Genomic DNA, 24836 nt, shown 5'->3' on the forward strand with positions numbered 1-24836 from the left:
CAAACCCCAGAGAGCAAATGTCCAGGATTTGCAGTATCACTTGTGTGGTAACTGAGGCAACTGGATATACTTCTGGCCATCAGGAACCGCTGATGAGAGGGCATGCTGTGAAGTTCCCACAAACATCTATCTGCAAGTGTTCCCAAGGTGACTGCGGCCAGGGCACTGGCTGTAACAGGGCTGTAGGTGGCTGTCTGGACTTCCCACTGATAAGGCATGCTGTGCAGTCCTTGACGAGGAGCTTGATTGCTTTGTCAATGCCAGGCCACCATACCAGATCTCTGCATCGCTGCTTCATCTTTACAACTCCCAAGTAGCCCTCATGCGCCATCTGTAGCACCCGGCCAGTAACTCAGTGGGTACCACATTTCTGTGGCCCCTTGCAGACGTCACCCCAGCAGGACAGCTCATTCCGCACCCAATGGTATGCTGCGGCCAGCATTACCGTTTTTTTTTAACCTCTGGCAGTTTACCGCTTACCTTTGTACCATTTCAGGTTATTCACTGGACTGCTTAAATTTCAATAAAAAAAATGGAAAAATGGGGGTGTTCTAAAACTTTTGACCGGTAGTGTATATATATATATATATATATATATATATATATATATATATATATATATATAAACCAGAGATTAAAAACCAGATATTAAATTCTACCGAGGTCAAACTTTTTGAAGTTAGCTGGCAGTATAAATGACTGCTTGGTATTTAATATTCAATCTCCAAATCTATGTTACACGGCAAACCAACAGAGAAAATTAAGGTGTATTTTGTAGTTTACCAGAATTTTTACATAAGCATCAGCATTTATGATGTAAAAAACCCCTCAAAAAACAAAAAAAACAACCGAGGATACCACCTCGGTGTTCTCATAGCTAGTTACGGCCATGTCTACAGCTGAGGCATAGTTCACCCACACTAGTCTCTATAAATCGCCATGGATTTAAAGGTGTCTGCTAAATAAACAAATAATAATAATAATAATAATAATAATAATAATAATAATAATAATAATAATAATAATAATAATAATAATAATAATTCAGGGGTTACAGTTTTATTCAATGGCTTTCGGTGATGTACTTGGTATCTCAACACCAGAAAGAAATTGAAAAGTAAAAACATCTACTCCTTGGGTCCTTTTTTTCCAGAATGATTGAGTCGATTCGTACTATTATCCAAAAAAAAAAAAAAAAAGCACAGGATTTTCCATGAATAATACCACATGAGACTTAAAATGCAATGTAAACATAACACAGTAATTTGTCTTGTTATACTTTTTAAAAATACATTCTAACAATTTTGTTAAGGCAATTGTTCAGAGCGCCTTGGAGCATATGGGGTCCTTTTCCACGTTGTCAGTGAAACTTGTGTTGACCGTCCTTTGCAGTTAGAATGTGGCTAAAAGTTTATTGAACAAAATGTATCATGTATATTATCGAAACAAACCCATACATCGATAAAATATCCGACAGGATAGATACACCTGAGCTGTCGATCATTTATTTCATAAGCTATGTCTTTAAAACGATACCTGTTTCTGCTGTGTCGGGTTCCATACCGGGCAAGCTGTCTCCGCAGCACCGTGCTCGGTAAGGGCAGCGTAGGGGCTCTGGCTGTACAGCGACACTATACTGGCGAGACCGGCGCTTCTTGCTACATCTCCTGCCGAAATTCATTTTCAACCAGCGCCTCCAAACCTCCAAATACTTCTCTCTTTGTACCACTGCACGTAAAAGATACCCACAACAGAGAAGGATCGATCGGAGCAGAGCTCACCCAGAAGCTAGATAAAAGTAAGGCGTTGAGATTTGAGTACACAGCACTATAGTATTATTATTATTATTATTATTATTATTATTATGGGAATGGCCTGTAGTTGTCTACGACTGAAGGTGTTGTTTCCTTTACAATAGTGATCAGTCTTCAAATAATCACATTTTAGCATTTAGCCTAAACATGATTGGATTGTGGGTCACTGTAGTTTTTGTACATTTTTTTCATAATATACAGTTAATGTACAAATTGCATGTCTTTTGGGTGCAGTGTTATTGATGCAGTAGTATGTCTGGTGTGTCCCTTTTTTATTCAGGTGAAGTGCTTAAGGTTTTAAACAGATTCTACAAAAGGAAGGAAATGCAGAGACTGGCTGCAGAGAATGGTTTAGATGGTAAGAAAATGAAGTAAACTTGTAGCTGCAAAATGATTACCTGTTTTAAAATAAAAATAATAATAATAAAAACAGGTCACCATGACCTACACCTACCACTTGAGTTGCAGATCATATAATATAACCCTAAACCTCTCATCTGAAGACAGACACTTTATCCCCTAATCCACAAAGCTGGGGCTGAAGCAGTTTACTGGTCACGTCTTGTGAACTAGTTTCAGGGTGTTCTGACAAGATATGAAGGGTTATGACAGTTTTCTCAAACTTCTATTACTTTTTGTAAATTTGGTTTCAAGTCTTGTAATAATAATTATTACCCATTTATACAGTTGGGCTTTTACTGGAGCAATCTAGGTAAAGTACCTCGCTCAAGGGTACAGCAGCAGTGTCTCCCACCTGGGATTGAACCCACGACCCTCCGGTCAAGAGTCCCAAGCCCTAACCACTACTCCACCTGCTAAGGCATACCAATATATTTTGAAGCAATAGGGTCTGAGTTGGGTAAACCCAGTGGGTTCTGCATTTAGCCTATTCACAGCATCTCCCGTGTGGAAATTCAGTAGTCAACAACAGAGCCATCCATTACTTACCAGTTGAGATTAAATGCATTAATCTGCATAGTAGTGCAATCGAAATAGCCAGTAGTTTGTGCACTTTCTCACTGATGTACTCCCTGTCTATATATACTTAGTTTGAAACAGCTCACAAAAAATAGGAAACCAGCAATAGAGAAAAAGTCATGTAATTTTTGACAATGGGTAACCAAAATCTGAAAAGTTTAAAGCCGCATCCACACTGGAAGCGAGTGAATAATTTAGAAGTCACTGCAGTCAAATTGAGTATCCACACCAGCAGCGAGCGACGTCGCTTTGAGAAAATTTTGCGTCGCTAAAATAGAACCTGTTTCTGTTTTTTTTTTCGTCGCGCAACTGGAATGAAACTGACCAATCAGAAGCAAGGTTATCACCCTTGACACACGTCAAACACACACCTCAAAACAAGTCTGAAAACAAGTTAATCATTTTGTGTAGTACCAGTCGTGGCTTGCAGATGGTGCATTTAGCAGCACTGAGACATTTTCTTTCCGATTATTCAAGTTGCATAAAAATAGGTTTATTAATAAGCAAAAATAAACCGGACCGTGTTACAACCTGGAATTAAAATTGATTTAATTAGGATTTTTTGTCACTGATCTACACAAAATAGTCCATAATGTCGAAGTGGGGAAAAAATCTACATATTTTTCAAAATTATTTACAAATAAAAAACGGAAAAGTCTTGATTGCATAAGTATTCACCCCATTTGCTGTGACACCCCTAAATAAGCTCTGATGCAACCAATTGCCTTCAGAAGTCACATAATTAGTTGAATGGAGTCCACCTGTGTGCAATTAAAGTGTCACATGATCTCAGATTAAATACACTACTTTGGGCAGCATTTGATTTTTTCAGTGTACCGATGACAATAACAAATTTAGTGAAAGCCTATTTTGGAGATTTGCAATTCAGTTTTTCAACTTCAGAATTCAGCACTACATGGCAATGCCTAGAGGTTGGAATAATGGCAGGATGCACCATTTCTCCACTGGCTTTTACCATGGCAATGGAAGTAATCATTAGGGCATCAAAATGGGTAGTAGGAGGAGAGCGCTTGGCTTCTGGAATGCGACTACCACCAATTCGAGCATACATGGATGACATGACAACCATGACTACAACAGTAGCCTGCACTAATCGATTATTGGGCAAATTAACCAATAACATTGAATGGGCACGAATGCAATTCAAGCCCACTAAATCAAGGAGCATCTCTATAATTAAAGGCAAAGTAGTAGATAAAACATTCTTCATTAATGGTGAGGCAATACCAACAGTGTCTGAGAAGCCAGTGAAGAGTCTTGGGAGATGGTACGACGGGGATCTAAAGGACACAGTTCGTGTGGGAGAAGTTAGACAACAAGCAGTGGAAGGGTTGAAGAGCATAGACAGCTGCGCTCTACCAGGTAAACTAAAACTCTGGTGCTTTCAGTTTGGTCTACTGCCGAGGTTGCTGTGGCCACTGACTGTGTACGAGGTTTCTTTGACAACAGTAGAGAAGCTGGAAGCTTTAATCAGTTCATACATCAGGAAATGGTTGGGAGTTCCACGCTGCCTCAGCAGAGTGGGACTTTATGGTAAAGGAATACTGCAGCTACCAGTCTCTGCTCTAACCGAGGAGTTTAAGTGCGCCAAGGTCAGACTGGAAATGACATTAGTAGAGTCACGCGATAAATGCGTAAGGGAGGCAGCACCTGTGTTGAAAACTGGAAGAAAGTGGGCGGCAAAGAAAGCTGTGGAAGATGCAAAGGCTGCCCTTCGAATTGGTGATATCATGGGGCAAGTTCAGCATGGAAGAGGGGGTCTTGGTTTCAGTTCAACTCCTCCTACATGGCACAAGGCGGCCCCAGCTCAAAGGAGGAAGCTGGTAGTCAACGAGGTGCAAAAGCAGGAGGAGAGGATGAGGTGTATAAAGGCCATTTCCCAGGCCAAGCAGGGAGAATGGATGAGATGGGAGAGTGTGGAACAACGCAAGATTGGCTGGAAAGACCTATGGTCAATGGAACAGAGCAGGATCAGTTTCCTCATCAGGTCAACATATGATGTTCTCCCATCACCACAGAACCTAAACCTCTGGGTAGGAGAGGATCCCTCATGTCCTTTGTGTTCATCACCTGCAACATTAAGGCACATTTTGACAGGATGTAAGGTGGCTCTTAGCCAAGGACGGTTTACTTGGCGCCATGACCAGGTGCTGCGATGTTTGGCCTTAGCATTGGAAGACAAGCGTAACATGACCAATAAGTTGTCACCTGTTCCATCAAAACATTACACACAAAAGACAACATTCCTCCGCCCAGGAGAGCAACCACCAAGAAAAGGTGTTAAAACCAATTCTCGCCCAGGACAACTGGAAGCTGCTAGAGACTGGAAAATGCTGGCAGATGTTGGTCAACGGCTTATTTTTCCACCTGAGATTGCCACCACTAACCTTCGACCAGATATTGTCTTGTGGTCTGGATCAGCATGCCTTGTTCACCTGGTAGAGTTAACAGTGCCATGGGAGGATGCTGTAGATGAGGCGTATGAGAGGAAGAAACTGCGGTATGCTCAACTAGCCACTGAAGCGGAACAGCGAGGATGGAGAGTTCGGGTTTACCCAGTGGAAGTGGGTTGTTGAGGATTTGTGGCACACTCTACAACCCGGTTTCTCAGAGACGTCGGATTCAGTGGCCAAGAGTTGCGTCGCACAGTGAAGAACTTATCTGAAGCAGCAGAGAGGAGCAGCAACTGGCTGTGGTTGAGACGGAAAGATTCTGGCTGGGGACAGGTAAGTAAGCTGGGCTGAGTTGAGTGGGGGACGGAGGGGGGTGATGCTGGGACGCCAGAATCACCGTCGAGCCCTCTTGAGGTGTCGTGGGCTAGTCGACGAAACACTGAGGATGGAAGGTGCCCACTTGAAAACCCCAGAGATGTACCCTACTTAGCTCAATCCAGACGGTTGTCATGCTGATGCGCTGGGGAGGCCGCACTTTGGTTGATCCCCGGAGCCAGCATCGCAGCCGTTGTGTGTGCTGATGCGCCAGGGAGGCAAAATAAGCTGATCCCTGGAGCCAGCATTACATTTCAGCCATTAACACCAGACAGAAGGATATCTACATCATCATATGGAAGGAAACGTAAATGGATGGAGACACATATGGATCACATTAGTTTACTGTAAAGCTACGTCTTAGTTGGTGCTTATCTTGGCGAGAGCCGAGTTCAAATCAGCATGAAGTTTTAACATCTACTCTCGTGTAATGGAAATCACCTGTTTCTGGAAGGCCCCAGAGTTTGTTAAAGAGCATATCTAATTAAACAGCATCATGAAGACCAAGGAGCTATCAAAACAAGTCTGGGATAAAGTTCTGGAGAAGCACCAATCAGGGTTGGGTTATAAAAAAATATCCCAAACTTTGAACATCCCCCGGAGCACAGTTAAATCCATTATTAAAAAATGGAAAGAATATGGCACAACCGCGACTCTGCCTAGAGAAGGCCGTCCACCAAAACTCAGTAACCAGGTAAGGAGGGCATTAGTCAGAGAAGCAACCAAGAGGCCAGTGGTAACTCTGAAGGAGCTGGAGAGATCCACAGCTGAGATGGTAGAAACTGTCCATGGGACAACTATAACCCGGACGCTCCACAAAGCTGGGCTTTATGGAAGAGTGGTGAGAAGAAAGCCATTGCTGGAAAAAACCCATATCAAATCCCATTTGGATTTTGCCAAAAGGCATGTGGGAGACACAGCAAACATGTGGAAAAAGGTTCTCTGGTCGGATGAGACCAAAATTGAGCTTTTTGGCCTTAGCGCAAAACGCTATGTGTGGCGCAAAGCCAACACTGCTCATCACCCTGAGAACACCATCCCCACAGTGAAGCATGGTGGTGGCAGCATCATGTTATGGGGATGCTTTTCATCGGCAGGGACTGGGAAACTGGTCAGGATTGAGGGCAAAATGGATGGAGCCAAATACAGGGAAATTCTAGAGGAAAACCTGTTTCAGTTTGCAAGAGACCTGGGACTGGGGCTGAGGTTCACCTTCCAGCAGCACAATGACCCTAAACACACAGCCAAAGCTACACTGGAGTGGTTTAAAAACAAGAACCTGAATGTCTTAGAATGGTCCAGTCAAAGCCCAGACCTGAATCCAATTGAGAATCTGTGGCAAGACTTGAAAATTGCTGTTCACCAACGGTCCCCATCCAACTTGACAGAACTTGAGCAATTTTGCCAAGTAGAATGGGCAAAAATTGCAGGATCCAGATGTGCAAAGCTGGCAGAGACTTACCCAAGAAGACTTACAGCTGTAATTGCTGCCAAAGGTGCTTCTACCAAGTATTGACTCAGGGGGTTGAATACTTATGCAAGGCACTGTATGTGTATGTGTGTGTGTGTGTGTCTATATATATATATATATATATATATATATATATATATATATATATATATATATATATATATATATAGATATATATATATAGATATATAATTAGGGGTGAAAATATATATATATAATTAGGGGTAAATACAAAATAATAATTGGTCACTCTAAATTAAAAATAAATAAATAAATAAAAATGTGATCCTATTTTTTTGTTGTTGTTGTCCAAGAATGCTGTCACCAATGTCATAGGATCCAAGTAACACTTTTATATAGTGCTATAGATGCAACAAACAGTAAGTATAAAACAAGGCACAGATAAGAACATCAGATTGAAGTTGGTATTTCAGGTTCGGTACTCCGATTAGGACTAGAGGGTATGAATAGAAGCTGAAGAACAGGACAAGGTAGGCAGCTCCTGCAACCCAGTAGAATAATCTGTGCCTGGAGTGAGAAAACCCTGAACAGCTCAAACAGTGGAAGCCTTGCTGTATTTCCATCTGTAACAGGGCGAGGTGCCCTGTACATTGATTTTAGAACGGGGTGGGGTCCCCCTCCGCCCCTGTATTACTTTGTATTTGTTTTGTATTATTATTATTATTATTATTATTATTATTATTATTATTATTATTATTGTTTATTTATTATATTTGACGGCGAGGCGCCGTGTGACGTGTTGTATTATGATTTATTTATTGTAAATATGACGGCGAAACGCCGTGCGGCTTTGATTATTTTTAAAACGTGTTCTGGCAGAGGCGAGATTGGTGCTCGTCCTCTGCCAGGAATAATTAATAAACTCGTGCAGAAGGTGGCCATCTCCCGAATTAAGTGATTAATTTTGTTGCTAATCGGGAGATGGTCACCTGAATATAAAAGCCTGCAGCTCTCGGCACTCGTGGTTGGTGTACGAGAGGAGCATAGGGAGTTCAGAGGAGGAACGAGCAGCGAAGAATCAAAGAGCTAAAACGAAACTAAACTTACCGTAGGTTCAGTGAAAGCGATTGCCCAGCCTGTTTGTTTGGTGTCCGTGATTATTTTTGGTTTAATTTTTATTTTGCTCTGTGAGCACAGTTTCTTTTTGTTAAAATAATTAATTTATTTTTGTTATTTGTAACTAAAACGGCGCACCGCGTCTTTATTATTTACTTTAAACTGCAGTGCCTGGTGTCAGTGCTTTACCTTCCTGCATCTGCCACACGATCCCATCAACATTTATTATGTTGTTCAAAATCTAACGCTATATCACATTTTTGTCTTTTCTGGTATTCCTAATCCAGTACAATTAGGCTCAGTAAACAAATTGGATTATTTTGAATTTCCTTCAACTTGTAGAATAATGTTATTTTCATGTTGGCTTTCTTTACTAAACATGTTTTCTGTTTCTTTCATGTAGACAGCTGGCCTGCACCCCACTGCTGACCAAATTGAAATGTTTGCCTACCATCTGCCAGATGCGACTATATCAAATCTGATTGTAAGTTCTGAGATGGCAGCAAGCATATTGTGCCACTTAAACACAAAACATTGGATTTCTTAACAATCCTATAGAACATTCCTGCAATGCTATACTTTAAACTTGTGATAAGAATCTTACACAGTCTTTGTCAAATAGAGCACCCCTTAGGTTTCCTAAAATAGAATAGATTAGGTTATAAAACTGTCACTTGCAACTTCATTGTGTTTCCAGTGTGTCCTGTTTACAATACCTTGTGAAAAAGAAGTTGTAAGAAAAGTTTTATCATGGTAGATAGCTATCCAATACCATGTATATACCAAAAATGTCATGAGCAGAGGGAACGACATAGAACACATCCCACACACACCCCCGACAAGTAATCTCTCTCTTCTCTCTCTTCTCTCTTTCTTTCTCTCTCTCTCTCATGATTAGTGTTTATCATGTAAAATATTTGTAAATGACTCGTGTTTTATTCTATGTATATAGATTACCTCAATATGATCTTTAATCAAATAAACTAGCTAAAAATGGACTCCAGTAAATTATGCAACTATCTCAGTTTTCAACTTTATCAATAAATAACTCAGGATAGTCATGTTTTTATAAAAGTGTTTTTTTCCTTCCCCTGCAGGATATTTTTGTGAGTTTGTCACAAGTGGATGGTCTGTACTTCGTCTGCAACATTGACGACTTTAAGTTCCTAGCAGACATGATCCAGCACATCCCTTTGAACTTGAGATCCAGATATGTGTTCTGCACCGCACCGATCAACAGGAAACAGCCCTTCGTCTGCACTTCATTTTTAAAGGTGTGTTTACAGTGAAACACAAATAAGCTCGATTGTCAAAATTCCGGATGTATAGAACTTAAAAAACAGTATTGTTAATGAGGTTCATCAGCAACCTGGAAATCTCAGCATTCTATCACTACACCTTTTAAATGTAATACAGTATATCCCTAGACCAGGGGTTATTAAACTTTTTCAGTTCGTGACCCCTTTTTTGAACAACCCGCGGCCCCCAATTTCCGTGTAAGTAAAATTTAAACATACACAGCTGTACAAATTTATGATTTCAAAACATTTAAATCACACACTTTAAAGGTGCATTGGCAGTCAAAGACTAATTTTCAACTTAAAAAAAGCAAAATGCACAATGTATCCTAACTTTTCAGTGTGATGGGTGCACCTGCTTTTCAGACGAGCCTCTATGCTGGTAATACACATTCGCAGATCATCTTCAACATTAAGACGGGTACAGTATTTGCTTTTGATTGCAACCAGATAAAAAAAAAATGCTGACTCACAAAAGCATGTCGATGCAAAAGGCACAAGCACTTTCATGGCTTCTCATTCTGAGTATTCCATGCGCAGAGATAACTAAAAATCACAAAGTAATTGTTTTGGAAAAATGAGCTTCAGGATATTATCGCATAATAAATCCACAAGTTTGTCCTGTACTGCATTTTTAACAGCATCTTCTTCAAATGGCTTTCTTATCCAAGAGCTTCCTGTTGCTGTAACTTGAGGAAAATAATGCCGCAGCTGGTTTTGTAGGACTTGCAAGTGCGACAGGATGATGTCCTTTATCTTCAACTCACAGAATTAATTTTCTCTCATGAAATCTGCCATTAGAGAGAAAGTTTCAAAACTGCCATCCTGCATGCGTGAACACCAGATATTATGCTTTTGAATGAATGCTTCGATCTTGTTATTCATGAAAAGAAGGTTCGTGTCACATGCTTGTAGACTTGTTGAGTTCATTGAGCCGATCGAACACATTTGCGAGATAAGCATGGATTGCAAGCCACTGTGAATCTTGGAAAAGTCCAGCATAAGGAAATCATTGTTTCTCGAGAAAAAACATTGCTTCTTGTCTCCGCTCAAACAAACGTTTAAAAAAACCCTCCACAGGAAAGCCGTCGTACTTCAGTATGAAACAGCATTTGTTCAGAACCCATTTCTTCGCAAACGTGCATTAGTGCCTTTGGTGAAGTTCACCACTTTTACAGCCATATCAAGCACCTTGTGAAGATTAGCAGGCATATTCTTGCAGCTAAAGCTTACGATGTATTGAACGAGTCCAAGTAGCATTGCGTGCAACATGCTGAATTCGAGTCACCAGACCACTGTTCTGTTCTTTCCCGTCATAGCTCTGGCACCATCAGCACATACACTAATACACTGCTCCCAATTCAGCCCAGCATCTTTATAACTGCCTCAGAAAACATGTCATGAATGCTTTCCCCAGTAGCTCGACCTGAAAGTGAACGATAAAACAATACATCCTCCTGCACGGATCCGTTGCAAATGTATCTTACAAAAGCTAAGAGCTGTGCAGCCCCCTGGCACATCAGTCGATTCATTGAGCTGGATAGCAAAAAAGTTTTTAACTTTCATGTAAAGGGGTATAACTTTGAATTTACTTGAGGAATCAGGTCCCAGCATAATGATTGCCATGGCAGCAGCACATGGCGCTATAGTGATTCAGCAGTGGTGTGGGATTTACCGCTTTTTGCTATCCTTAAAGCCACCATGTAGGACACACGAAGAGCTTTAGTATTCACACTGCTTGCTTGAAAATGACATTCTGTTGTTTTTTCAGATTTCACTAACCTCCCCTTTAAAAAACAATTGGTTTGTCCTTCAGGGAAGGATGCTTGGTTTTGAAATGACGGCGTATTTTTGAAGACTTCTTCATAGTTTTATGAAGCACGTATTTCACCACAAAGAACACACTGCGGGTGCGGGTTAATCACGGATCCAGCTTATGTACCGCAGCTCAATATACTTTTGAAACGTGACTTCAATGCTCACATTCCTCACTGGCCGTCTTAGAAGCAGGCTTTTTCAAAAAACGATCCATATTATTACACAATGTAGTTCGCTAATACTGAAACTCGTACACAAAAAAGCTTGTCTTTAAGAACATAAGAACATAAGAAAGTTTACAAACGAGAGGAGGCCATTCAGCCCATCTTGCTCGTTTGGTTGTTAGTAGCTTATTGATCCCAGAATCTCATCAAGCAGTTTTTGCATTTTCATATGAGATGAACTCTTCTTTGCTTCACTGATTGACTCCTCTTTTATGTTTACCAGAATAATCATTGTGAAATGTCAAGGAAAGGACCACATAATTGTCATACCCAATTCTAAAGAGACTCCCCATTCACCCTTCACAGCTTAGTGTGTAACCTCCAAATTGTGACAAAGTAACTTCTGATTATGTTTAGTTATAGGCGGGACCCACCGATATGAAAGAAGAAGGAGAAAGTCGAAAGTATTAATTAATAGTAATATAGGGAGGACGTTATGTTTTTTGTAAGTCGATGTGCATAAGGTGAAAAAAAATAAGCACCAAATCCTTTGTGACCCCCTTCAGACATCTCCGTTACCCCCAGTTTGAGAACCCCTGCACTAGACATTCAGTACTCCTGTGAGGAGAGATTGTATGAATTTTTGAAGACTTCTTCATACTTTTATGAAGCACGTATTTCACCACAAAGAACACACTGCGGGTGCGGGTTAATCACGGATCCAGCTTATGTACCGCAGCTCAATATATTTTTGAAACGTGACTTCAATGCTCACATTCCTCACTGGCCGTCTTAGAAGCAGGCTTTTTCAAAAAACGATCCATATTATTACACAATGTAGTTCGCTAATACTGAAACTCGTACACAAAAAAGCTTGTCTTTAAGAACATAAGAACATAAGAAAGTTTACAAACGAGAGGAGGCCATTCAGCCCATCTTGCTCGTTTGGTTGTTAGTAGCTTATTGATCCCAGAATCTCATCAAGCAGCTTCTTGAAGGATCCCAGGGTGTCAGCTTCAACAACATTACTGGGGAGTTGGTTCCAGACCCTCACAATTCTCTGTGTAAAAAAGTGCCTCCTATTTTCTGTTCTGAATGCCCCTTTATCTAATCTCCATTTATGACCCCTGGTCCTTTTTTCTTTTTTCAAGTCAAAGAAGTCCCCCGGGTTGACATTGTCTATACCTTTTAAGATTTTGAATGTTTGAATCAGATCGCCGCGTAGTCTTCTTTGTTCAAGACTGAATAGATTCAATTCTTTTAGCCTGTCTGCATACGACATGCCTTTTAAACCCGGGATAATTCTGGTCGCTCTTCTTTGCACTCTTTCTAGAGCAGCAATATCCTTTTTGTAACGAGGTGACCAGAACTGAACACAATATTCTAGGTGAGGTCTTACTAATGCATTGTAGAGTTTTAACATTACTTCCCTTGATTTAAATTCAACACTTCTCACAATATATCCAAGCATCTTGTTAGCCTTTTTTATAGCTTCCCCACATTGTCTAGATGGAGACATTTCTGAGTCAACATAAACTCCTAGGTCTTTTTCATAGTTCCCTTCTTCAATTTCACTATCTCCCATATGATATTTATAATGCACATTTTTATTGCCCGCATGCAATACTTTACACTTTTCTCTATTAAATGTCATGTGCCATGTGTCTGCCCAATTTTGAATGCTGTCTAGATCATTTTGAATGACCTTTGCTGCTTCAACAGTGTTTGCCACTCCTCCTATTTTTGTGTCGTCTGCAAATTTAATGAGTTTGCTTACTATATCAGAGTCTAAATCATTAGTCTAAATCTTTGTAAAATGGTCACTCAGTTTTTGCATTTTCATATGAGATGAACTCTTCTTTGCTTCACTGATTGACTCCTCTTTTATGTTTACCAGAATAATCATTGTGAAATGTCAAGGAAAGGACCACATAATTGTCATACCCAATTCTAAAGAGACTCCCCATTCACCCTTCACAGCTTAGTGTGTAACCTCCAAATTGTGACAAAGTAACTTCTGATTATGTTTAGTTATAGGCGGGACCCACCGATATGAAAGAAGAAGGAGAAAGTCGAAAGTATTAATTAATAGTAATATAGGGAGGACGTTATGTTTTTTGTAAGTCGATGTGCATAAGGTGAAAAAAAATAAGCACCAAATCCTTTGTGACCCCCTTCAGACATCTCCGTTACCCCCAGTTTGAGAACCCCTGCACTAGACATTCAGTACTCCTGTGAGGAGAGATTGTATGAATTTGTAAAGCCACTACCAAAGCTTCTACTGCTACCAACTCTTGAACCATTTTCAGAGAGTTTAGTGAGCTGCAAAGAACTAGTTTCACTTATGTGAGGAGGGAAAAGATTAAACTGGTCAGGTGGCTCAGTGAGCTGTTAAGTCCACAAGTCGCAGGCGACATCCGAGACACATCAGTAGAATAAATAGACCATTTGTTATAACCAGTCCCTATGGTCAGTGCCAGCAATGGATGTGATCTGCTAGCATCCATGAACACTTCAGGGTGCATGAAGGCAAGGTGTGTGCTGATTCACATTATGTTTCTCTATAAGATTAATAAATAAATACTAAGCTAAAGAGGTTAAATTAATTATTGGTATGAAATCAAAAAGGGGTTAAGAATAGTCTAGATTTTTCAAAATCAACTGTATCCAACTAAACAAAACCAACTTCTTGGTGGTATGAGTTTTTGTTAGTCCAAAGTAGCAACTTTATAATGTCATAATTACACATATTTGTAGTGATTGCTAAAGCATCAGAAAGCCAAATTGTTCAGACCGGCCCTTATTAACCATCCTTCTCATACTTCTGAACCTTCAAACAGATTATTCTAAGACTGCAAGTCCTTTTTGCATACCAATTACAATTTGTTTTTGGTAAGTTTTGTCTGAGAAAATTCAAAGACACTGTTGTAAGGCACAAAGGACAGTTATTGTTATTTTGTACTGGGAATGTGTAACAAAAAGCAACTAGAACAGTGTTTGCCCAACGCTAAAAAACATCCCAAAGCAGGCTTACAAATGATTGCATTCATAGTAATTGGTGTATTGGGAGAGATCTGCATTTCTTTGTGTTTTGTTCCCCCACCATTACAAAGGCATGTACAGAAGTTTAACATCATTCCAACAGACATCATATTTATTTAATTCAGGAATTTGGATCACGACTGGAAAATAAATGAATACATTTTTAAAAAATCACATCCATGTAAATAAAAAGAACCACCTAAACTTAAAGTAAATTATGTAAATATAGTTGTGCAGGACTTATGAATAACCCTGTTGAGTCTGTAAATCAGCATTCATTTGATCACATTCCCTGTATTATTTCTGGCCATCGTATTATGTTCCTTTCTTTTTAGTTCTGCAATCCAAGAAGACTGACCTGCAATGCTTGTTTTTTAGTTTGCCAGGCAGTTCAGTCGAGATGAGCCCTTGACCTTTGACTGGGTGTGCCGCCATGTCCGCTGGCCACTGGTTGCCCCCCGGAACATCAAGGACCTGGTGCACCTGGAGGCTGTTCACCTCACACTGGACCTCTACCTCTGGTTAAGGTATTCACACTCATGAAACTCGCTCAGTTGTGTTTGATTTGCCAGTTCATTTTACAAGGTGTCCCATAAGAAAGGCATCGTTGGCAGTATCTTATGCCGGTTAGGATATTCACCGCATTGACTGTCTGCACCACACATCAAAGTGACCTGAATTAATTTCTCTTTACTTAATGACATTTCACACCTAGGCGCCAGACAGCCTATAACAATTATGCCTATGATGCTTGACTTCTAGGACGCCCTGTGTTATGTCTTTAGGAATGTTGTCATAGCTTTTCAGTTTTTTGTATGGCAACTCAAGGTTAACAAGGGAGTTTGTGGGTGCCTATGTTAGACCTTGGGCCCCTTTTGCTAATAATATGATTGTTTTTACAGTATGGACACCTTATTGAGCTCTTGTAGGCTATTGCCCCTTTTCAAACACAGCACTGGCTACACTAGGAGTATTCCTCGATCTCGCCCTAGTAAGGCTGGCAGGGGAATTTATTTTTATATATGACAATAAATTACTGGCAGGTTCTGCAGAGTTTGGTGAGGAGCTGCCCTGTCATCCACATGTAAATGTAATGGTTAAATGAGTAGCAGGGAGCTACCAGCGTCGCAGGTAATTGTGGCAGATCTGCTTAGTGTGTCAGTCAGCACAATTGAGAACTTTGCCAGAAGAGCTGGAGCACCTGTGGGGGTGAAAAGAAGGCAGTTAAGCCACTGTTTTTTGTTTATTTTTTACAACAGTGTTCTTTTGTTTTTTTGTCTCTTCACAGATTTTATTTTTTTTGTTTTACAAAAGCATCTGTTTGGTTTTTATCTCTGCCTGCCTGCTAAAATGCCCTGCTTCAGTGACTCCTGTTTCCTGACCCATATAAACAGACAATTGACAAAGTTAATTACCAACATCCTTTCACAAGAGTTTGGATTATGCAATTCTATTTCTTTAACATGTTACATTTGATCTCTCTTTGTAGCTATCGGTTTATGGACATGTTCCCGGACGCTAACCTTATCCGTGACATCCAGAAAGAGCTGGACAACATCATTCAGTTAGGAGTGCGCAACATCACCCGGCTAATCAGAGCCTCTGAAACAAACTCCTCCTCCCTCACAGACGCCATCCCGGACGACGACATCTCTCTGCACAGGACCTTCCCCAAGGACAGGGGGCTGAATACAGAGGACTTGTCTGAGGCCAGGCAGCAAAAACAGGGACAAAGGAGAATCCATGGCTCCAAAATGCTGGGCTACAGGACATCTGACAGCCAGTCTGAGCAAGACGGATCCCTGAGCTCCAGGCTCGTGCAGGAGGGACTGTTGAGTACAGATTTGCTGGAGCAGTTGCAGAGGGAGTGGGCTGCTAGCCAGGCCAATGGGGGAGACCCCTGGAAAGAAACTGCGGGGAGCGGCAGAAAAGGCAACTGGAAAGGAAAGAAGAAAAATAAGTAAAACTGATTATTCTTAATATTATAGAGATACTTTATGTCATATGTTTTATATTATATGTTTGTATAATATTTTATTCCTTGCCTGTTTTATATCCGCGTGTGTGTTCATGCTGTATTGTTGTTTCTGCTTAGACCATTACAGTATTTACTAAGTATATTCAAGCAAACAAATGCCTTGCCAACCAAACTCAATTTTAGTTTGTTTAAAGAATGACCACCAGGAGGCGTTCAGCTGTATTTTCTGGCCCCTCTGAGGCTGTGATTTTTGTATAGTTTACATTTATTAACTCAGTAGTTACAGAACTTAAAATTCTAGGTTCTGTAAATTAGTAAACCTGGTAAACAGTGATGTAAGTAGAAAAAAAATACTATAGATAATGATTGAGAACACTCATAATAGGAGAATAAACAGGTAAGAAGTGAAATATTCAGAAATGTAGATGGTATAAACTAGCATAACTATTTAATTGTGATGGATTTTGTTAACTGTTTTATTATAAAATAAAATGTACGTCGATAGCTTTTTTTTATAATCCGGCAATACTGCTACCACAATAATAGGATCTGTGAAAGGGTTAATAAATGCCAATGATCTGTGTTTTGTGGTTGTTGATTTTAATATGAAAGTACATAACGCTGTAGTATAATAATCCACTGAGCCGCCCAGTCTGTAAAACATGCATTAATATTAGGAAAAGTAGATATAATTTTGTGTCTACTGTACAGTCTACTGCAAAGTTATAAAGGGTTTCTCATCATCTACAATAAATATGCGGCAACTAAAATTTCTGCAGAAGTGCTTTGACACGCATATAACTCGAGCTTCAGTGACCTTTAAACTGTGACTGAATCGGGCGCAGATGGTTTTAGCCTCTTGATCCCTGGGACAGCTTCTAGAAAACAATTAGCAATTTATAACGTATGGCAGTTACACTTAGACTTGGCCTTCTTTTTGGTATTTTGTAACATCGTCTTCATCACAATTTCTTCTTTTAAAATTCCACCTGCAGATTTTCAGTGCTAGAATTAGTCTTTCCTTTCACTCAAAGTTTTGCAAAAAGATAAACAATTCTAATAACATGTAGACAATTACAATGCTGTGTTATAAGATACAATTAGGCTTCTGTATTTAGATTATAAGAGGTTTGAAGTGAATGGATCGCTGAAGAAATTAAAGCTGCAAAAAGCTGAAAAGTATTTGCTGCTATCTTTCTACAAGTCACAGCTGCACGTAGAGTTGTTTCTTTGTAGACATTTCAAGACCGATGGTTATGCTATATCAGTTTGCCAAGGCCACATTTATTCTGCTGTTTTAGTTTTTTTTATATTTTCACATTTAAGTGTATTGTCTAGTTTATTTGATCTTTATTTATTGTCCGTTTCATTTAAATACAGCCTGCAACTTTACTAAACACCCCTCAAGTGGATTATTGATCTGTTTTTCTAGTTGCTACAGGAATCCACTGGTTAATGTTTCACAAGACGATACAAAGCAAGCATAGCCACTATCCTTTCATACTTTTTATTTCAAGCCTGCTATGATCCCAAAGGGTGCAGATTTGTTTGCATCCTGATATATTTAATAGGGGCTGGAAAAAATACCAGCTAAACTGTAGTTATAGGTCCACTATGTGGCATTGATTCAACTTAATGAGTCTGGAAGGTATTTCAATGGTTCTAAAGGTATACCTGACCACTTGTCATTGGTTATTGCTAGGGCTGTAAATCTACGTTTAATTGACAGCACGTTTAAATCCATTGTTAATCCGGTCGTTTAACTGTTTAAACGCCCATAAATGTAATGTTTCACTCATTTCATATTTTTATATTTTACTTTTCTATTTTACTTATTCAAAGCGCGTACCATATAGATCCACTTAAAGACAAACAATGGTAAACATAAAAGCATAAAGGAGGACTGTAAGTTAGCACTAAAATGTAATCTATTTTAATAGCATAAAAAAACATTCATAGTCGATTTTACAACGTACCATTTCTCCAGAAGCTCCATAAAAAGTGTATGTATCCAACATCAAAAAAACATTAAAAAACAACTCTATTTCAATTAAACTTAAAACACAGTGACAAGATTACATTTTTAGTTTTTCACATGTATATTGTTGGCAGTTTACATACCCCAAAGGAAATTTATAATTTTTAGAAATTTATCGAAAACAAATAATTATAGCAAAAATCTTTTGTAGCAAAAGTTTTGCTTTTGTGGATAAGGAAAAAGATGTCTACAATTATTTATCTCAACAATTTTTTTTGCAAAACTCCATAAATGCTAATTCAAAAGTATTCATACCCTTTGATGCTATGATAGTATTGTGTACAAGGTGCTAGAAATTTCAATATAATAATGCATAGAACCCCATGTTTTTCGCAAATACGAAATAACACAAAATAACATATAAAACGAAATGCTAATATAAAAAGAAATAATACGAAAAATCATTATAAAACAAACGGTGATATTTTTAAATTGTGAGGTTTATACAGAAAATACTTTTTAAATAAATACTTGCAATCGTAGTTGTCAAGACTCAGCTGTTACCATAGACACGGTCTGAAGGGAAACAGAAACTCTGACTAGCACTTGCACAGATGTGTAATTTGAAGCAAGAGATTTTAGTTTTTTATTTTTCTTAAAAATATTTCCCAACATAAAACCAATGTCACCTTACAATAATTGATTTTGAGTTTCAGTGTTTTAAAATAAAATATCAAACAGAATGAAATTTCAATGTACCATTTGTAATTCAGTAATATGAGAGAATTGGTCAGGGGTCTGAATACTTTTGCAAGACACTGTATATATACAGACGTGCTCAAATTTGTTGGTACCCCTCCACAAAAAACGAAGAATGCACAATTTTCTCTGAAATGACTTGAAACTGACAAAAGTAATTGGCATCCACCATTGTTTATTCCATATTTAATAGAAATCAGACTTTGCTTTTGATTTTTTATTCAACATAATATTGTAAATAATAAAACAAATGAAAATGTCATGGACAAAAATGATGGGACCGCTAACCTAATATTTTGTTGCACAACCTTTAGAGGCAATCACTGCAATCAAACGTTTTCTGTAGCTCTCAATGAGACTTCTGCACCTGTTAACAGGTAGTTTGGCCCACTCTTCCTGAGCAAACTGCTCCAGCTGTCTCAGGTTTGATGGGTGCCTTCTCCAGACTGCAAGTTTCAGCTCTTTCCATAGATGTTCGATAGGATTCAGATCAGGACTCATAGAAGGCCACTTCAGAATAGTCCAATGTTTTGTTCTTATCCATTCTTGGGTGCTTTTAGCTGTGTGTTTTGAGTCATTATCCTGTTGGAGGACCCATGACCTGCGACTGAGACAGAGCTTTCTGACACTGGGCAATACGTTTCGCTCCAGAATGCCTTGATAGTCTTGAGATTTCATTGTGCCCTGCACAGATTCAAGGCACCCTGTGCCAGGCGCAGCAAAGCAGCCCCAAAACATAACCGAGCCTCCTCCATGTTTCACTGTAGGTATGGTGTTCTTTTATTTGAAAGCTTCATTTTTTCGTCTGTGAACATAGAGCTGATGTGACTTGCCAAAAAGCTCCAGTTTTGACTCATCTGTCCAAAGGACATTCTCCCAGAAGGATTGTGGCTTGTCAATATGCATTTTAGCAAATTCCAGTCTGGCTTTTTTATGTTTTTCTTTCAATAGTGGAGTCCTCCTGGGTCTTCTTCCATGGAGCCCACTTTCGCTCAAAAAGCGACGGATGGTGCGATCAGAAACTGACGTACCTTCACCTTGGAGTTCAGCTTGTATCTCTTTGGCAGTTATCCTTGGTTCTTTTTCTACCATTCGCACTATCCTTCTGTTCAATCTGGGGTCGATTTTCCTCTTGCGGCCGCGCCCAGGGAGGTGGCTACAGTTCCATGGACCTTAAACTTCTTAATAATATTTGCAACTGTTGTCACAGGAACATCAAGCTGCTTGGAGATGGTCTTGTAGCCTTTACCTTTACCATGCTTGTCTATTATTTTCTTTCTGATCTCCTCAGACAACTCTCTCTCCTTTGCTTTCTCTGGTCCATGTTCAGTGTGGTGCACACACTGATACCAAACAGCACAGTGACTACTTTTCTCCATTTAAATAGGCTGAATGACTGATTACAAGATTGGAGACATGTGTGATACTAATTAAAGAAACTAATTAGTTTGAAATATCACTATAATCCAATTATTTATTATCTTTTCTAAGGGGTACCAACAAATGTGTCCAGGCCATTTTAGAATATCTTTTGTAGAATAAGCAATAATTCATCTCTTTTCACAGCTTCTTTGCTTTATTCTATGACATACCAAAGGCATGCAAGTATACATGATAAAATGGCTTTTAATGTCATCACTTTTCAGGAGGAATGAAGCATTATGTCAATGAGCTGTAAGGGTACCAACAAATTTGAGCACGTCTGTATATATTGTATTTTTATAGAGGGCATGGGCAGTATTTAATTTTTTAGTTTAATAAAAAAAAATATGTATGTAGATAAAAATTGATGTATAATATTATTGATATACATCTACTTTTGAGTTGTTTTATTAAAGTGTATCTGTAAGAAAGCAACATTTGTGAAAAATAAAACGAAAAATTATAAAAAATAAAACATTATTTCACAAGGCTCTAATAATGCAGAACCAAATTCTTGAAAAGTCTAGAAAATGCTGGATTGTAGGTGAACATTCTTAGAGAGTATAAAAGGGTTAGGCATAGGATGACTGCTGTCATTACCAATAAGTCAATATGGGGAAAAAGTAAAGAGCTATCTGAAGACCTTCCGGAAATGATTTATTGTCATAAAGCTGGAAAAGGATGCAAGAAGATTTTCCAAACATTTGAGTAGAAAGCGTCTCCAAGTACAAGTAGAAGAATTGTGAGGAAGGTATTCAAAGTGAATTGACTGCAAGTGGGACAGAGGGTTCCATTTCAACCATAGGTCAAGTATTGCATGGTGAAGGTCTCAATGGTCTCAGGCCAAGGAAAAAGCCACTCTTAGGAAAACATCACAAAGACAATCGCTTAAATTTTGCAAAACAGCATTTGATGGCAGTTCTGGTCAAAGGTTTTGTGGAGTGATGAAACAAAAATTGAGCTGATAGTTGTTATGTTTGGAGAAAGTCTGGTGAGGTGTACACAGAAAAGAACACCATACCTACTGTCAAGCATGGAGATGGTAATATCCTTCTGTGGGGCTGTTTTTCCTCTAATGACAGGAAATGTTGTTCCATAGCATACCAAAAGATATCATCTGAAACCCTCCACTACAAAACTTGGTTTAAAGCGCAACTGGACGTTCCAACGCAATGATCCAAAGCACACAATCTACTTCAGAATGTTTGCAGAATAAAATCACGGTTACGGAATGGCCTAGTCCCGATCTAAATGCAATTGAGAATCTGTGGTAGGAGTTGAAGGCTGTGCAAAGAGAAGTCCTCAGAATTGAAGAATGGTCAAAAAATCACTAACGAATCATGCCAAAAGTTCATTGACAAATATCCTAATCATTTACAAGAGATTATTATTGCTAAAGGTGCCTCAACTAGATACTAATTTTCCTTCTCAGGGTATGAATACTTTTGAATTAGCAATTTTAAATTTTTGCGAAAAAATTGCTGAAATAAATAACTGTAGACATCTATTTCTTGTAACTTCATCCATTGTTTATTTGTTTTCGAGAAATTTCTAGAAATTATAAATTTCCAAAACCTGGAATGTCATTTGCTTAACAATTAGTCACGTTAGGGACAGCCGATTGAAAAAACAGTTTGGACTACATGTTGCAATTTGGGTTGGTTGTCCAACTTTTTTATACTGTGTATTCTGACTTTCCTCATCACCAACCCAGTTCTTGTTCCTTACAGCCAGTTAATAAAGAAACTGATTTGGACACTTTGTGGTACATTAAATAATTGCACATGGCTATCATGTTTGGAAGCTTATAAAGGCTGTGTGACAGAAATATAATGAGTTCTGGTTGTAAATCTCCCTTCTGACCTGTGAGGGCGCTACGTAGTGAAATGGGAAGTCTTTGGACGGGCTGGCCTGACAGTTCATTTCCTGGGTTGGGAAGTCGGTCAGCCTGGAAGAAGGTGACACTCCGTTGCAGGAACGTATTGACCCGGAAGGTAAAGGAGGTAGCAGCTGCAGGCAATAGAGACAGCTGAAATCGTTTACCAAGGGGTCATGCGTGATAGCATAAAGGGGACAGAGAATCGTAAATCTTTTCTTTCGCCTGGTTTAAGAGACGAGGAACTGGAAGGACCGGGAGATTTTCCCAAAATAAAAATAAAGAGTTTGTGAGTGTTTTGTTTGTTTTGTCTGTTTAGTAACTGTGTTTTTGTTATATAGCACTAGACGGCTAAACAGGAATCCGGAGCTGTCGCCAAGGGCCGCACAAAACCGGATCAACATTGCACTACAGTCACGATTAACCACTTGTTCACAACTGTAGCACGTATTATATTGTACTTCACCACAAGCACTGAGAGCACTCACTTTGGACTTGTGATCGTGTGTGTGTCTAAATGTGTGTGTTAGTACTGTGCTTATTGTTTACGGGACTGCAACCTTTTTGACCACTGCAATACACATTGTTGTGTATTTCCAGCTCATTATTTGCTGGTTGGTCATCAGACCATTGGATTAATAATCAATTTTAAACCAACCATTTCACCCGTACTTTGTTGTCTGTTTGTTCTTGGGATTACTGCAACCGCACCACACCTGCTATACACCTGCTACTAATTACCACTTTGCCACAGGCTGTCATAATTAAAATGTAATGCAAGCAATAATCCTCACTTTACCGGTACATAATGTCTTTTATCTTACTTAATGGCAACAAGCCAAAGCTAACGATAGCACACAAATGAGTTTTGAAATACATTTCAAATTGAAATGAGTGGTTCCCAAAAACAGATACTCTGTTTGATTATAACAGAGCTCATTTGGTCACATGCCCATGATTTACAGTTTTAACAGTTACTCTGGGTCTTTCATCGTTGTTAATGGTCAGAAGGTATCCAGACTGAACTGGCTCAGGTTGCCATGGCAGCAGCTCTGCAAAGACAGACAGCCAGCTCTCCATAGCAAAACTGTTACAGCTGGCTGCACAAACAAGCATGTTGTCAAATAAATAATGTCGCAGACCGTTACATTTCAATAAATGGTCAATGTTGAAATTACAAAACAAATAATTTGTATATTTACAGTATTGTGAAATGGCCTTCTATGAACACTACTGTAGTAGAGACCAGGTTATTCACAGTCTTTACAGGCAGTTTCAACTGCAGGCATCAAGCTTCCACCTTCAAAGTCTTTCATCGCTCTGCAGCAACAAGTGGTAGAAAATGTGATCTGCAAGTGATCCATTTTTCCAAATAGTGTGTTAGAATTTGTTTTGGCACTGTTCAACCTTTTTGGATAAACCAGCCATACCAATACCCAGCGAGTTCTTATAGAGCAGTTTAAAAAAAAAAAAAAAATAAACATACATAAAAGTGGCTATTAAAATACTGTACTGCACTTAAATGATAATAATACGCTTGTGAAACTTCACTTTCCATCTTACAATAGCTCAGTAGTTAAGCAGAGTATCACAGTTTATTAACTTCATGCAGTTTGCAGTGCCTGTACTATCCCATTACATATTAAATATTTACACAACTCCCACCCCAGCAATTAGGTTCTGGTTAATTCTCAAAACAAATGCAGGTATCATAGCAACCCAAGTTATCTTTGCTGGCAGTGCAGCTAAAAATGATTCCACATCAACAGACAGGTAACAAGAAACTGCCATTAACGAGGAAAGCTGTCAACCAGCAACAACACCACAAAATAAATATATTTTCTTTGGGCATAAAAGGTTGACTGACTGGTTTCAACTAGGAAACTTCAGATAGAACGCATATCCAAGGCACACTTTCTTTGGTCAGAGATTGAAATTGCAGGATAGGGTGCTGAATTGGTACAGTAAGTATGAATTCTAAGCGGAGTTCTCATTGCAAGGGCAAAGCAGTAGGAGACTTAATAATACTGTTATGTAGTGCATTAGAAGATGTATTAAAATGTTTAATAAAAATACATTTTTGAAACTTGTAAAGGATAGGAAAATACAGTTTAAAACCTTGAAGACTAACCTTAAAGTGATTGTAGTTAACTAAATGTTCCAGAATATTTCCCCACTGTGCACATACATTCATGTAGGCCTCAGTCATGCAGTTTTAACAGAAACACATGTTTTAGCAAACATGACCCCCAAAACACTATTGGGGTGAAATGACCTAGGAAGGAAGTAAAGCAATAACAGACTTCCTGGAAGATAACAAATTTAAACTGAGAAGTTTCTAGTGTAGTACGTCACATGTTTAATGAAAATAC

The 24836-nt window shown here is 39.0% G+C and overlaps 1 protein-coding gene across 1 annotated transcript; it reads left to right on the forward strand.

Annotated features, from left to right (window-relative positions):
• Positions 1-1335: 1335 nt before the first annotated feature.
• Positions 1336-23043, forward strand: LOC117415078 (ATP-dependent RNA helicase SUPV3L1, mitochondrial-like). Its single transcript, XM_059026575.1, has 7 exons — positions 1336-1798; positions 2095-2172; positions 8533-8613; positions 9227-9403; positions 14830-14978; positions 15941-16411; positions 22806-23043. The coding sequence occupies exons 2-7, from the start codon at positions 2170-2172 to the stop codon at positions 22906-22908; spliced, it is 984 nt and encodes a 327-aa protein (XP_058882558.1). The 5' UTR covers positions 1336-1798; positions 2095-2169; the 3' UTR covers positions 22909-23043.
• Positions 23044-24836: the final 1793 nt, after the last annotated feature.

The sequence above is a fragment of the Acipenser ruthenus genome, chromosome 7 (genome assembly GCF_902713425.1).
Source record: "Acipenser ruthenus chromosome 7, fAciRut3.2 maternal haplotype, whole genome shotgun sequence".
Taxonomy (NCBI): domain Eukaryota; kingdom Metazoa; phylum Chordata; class Actinopteri; order Acipenseriformes; family Acipenseridae; genus Acipenser; species Acipenser ruthenus.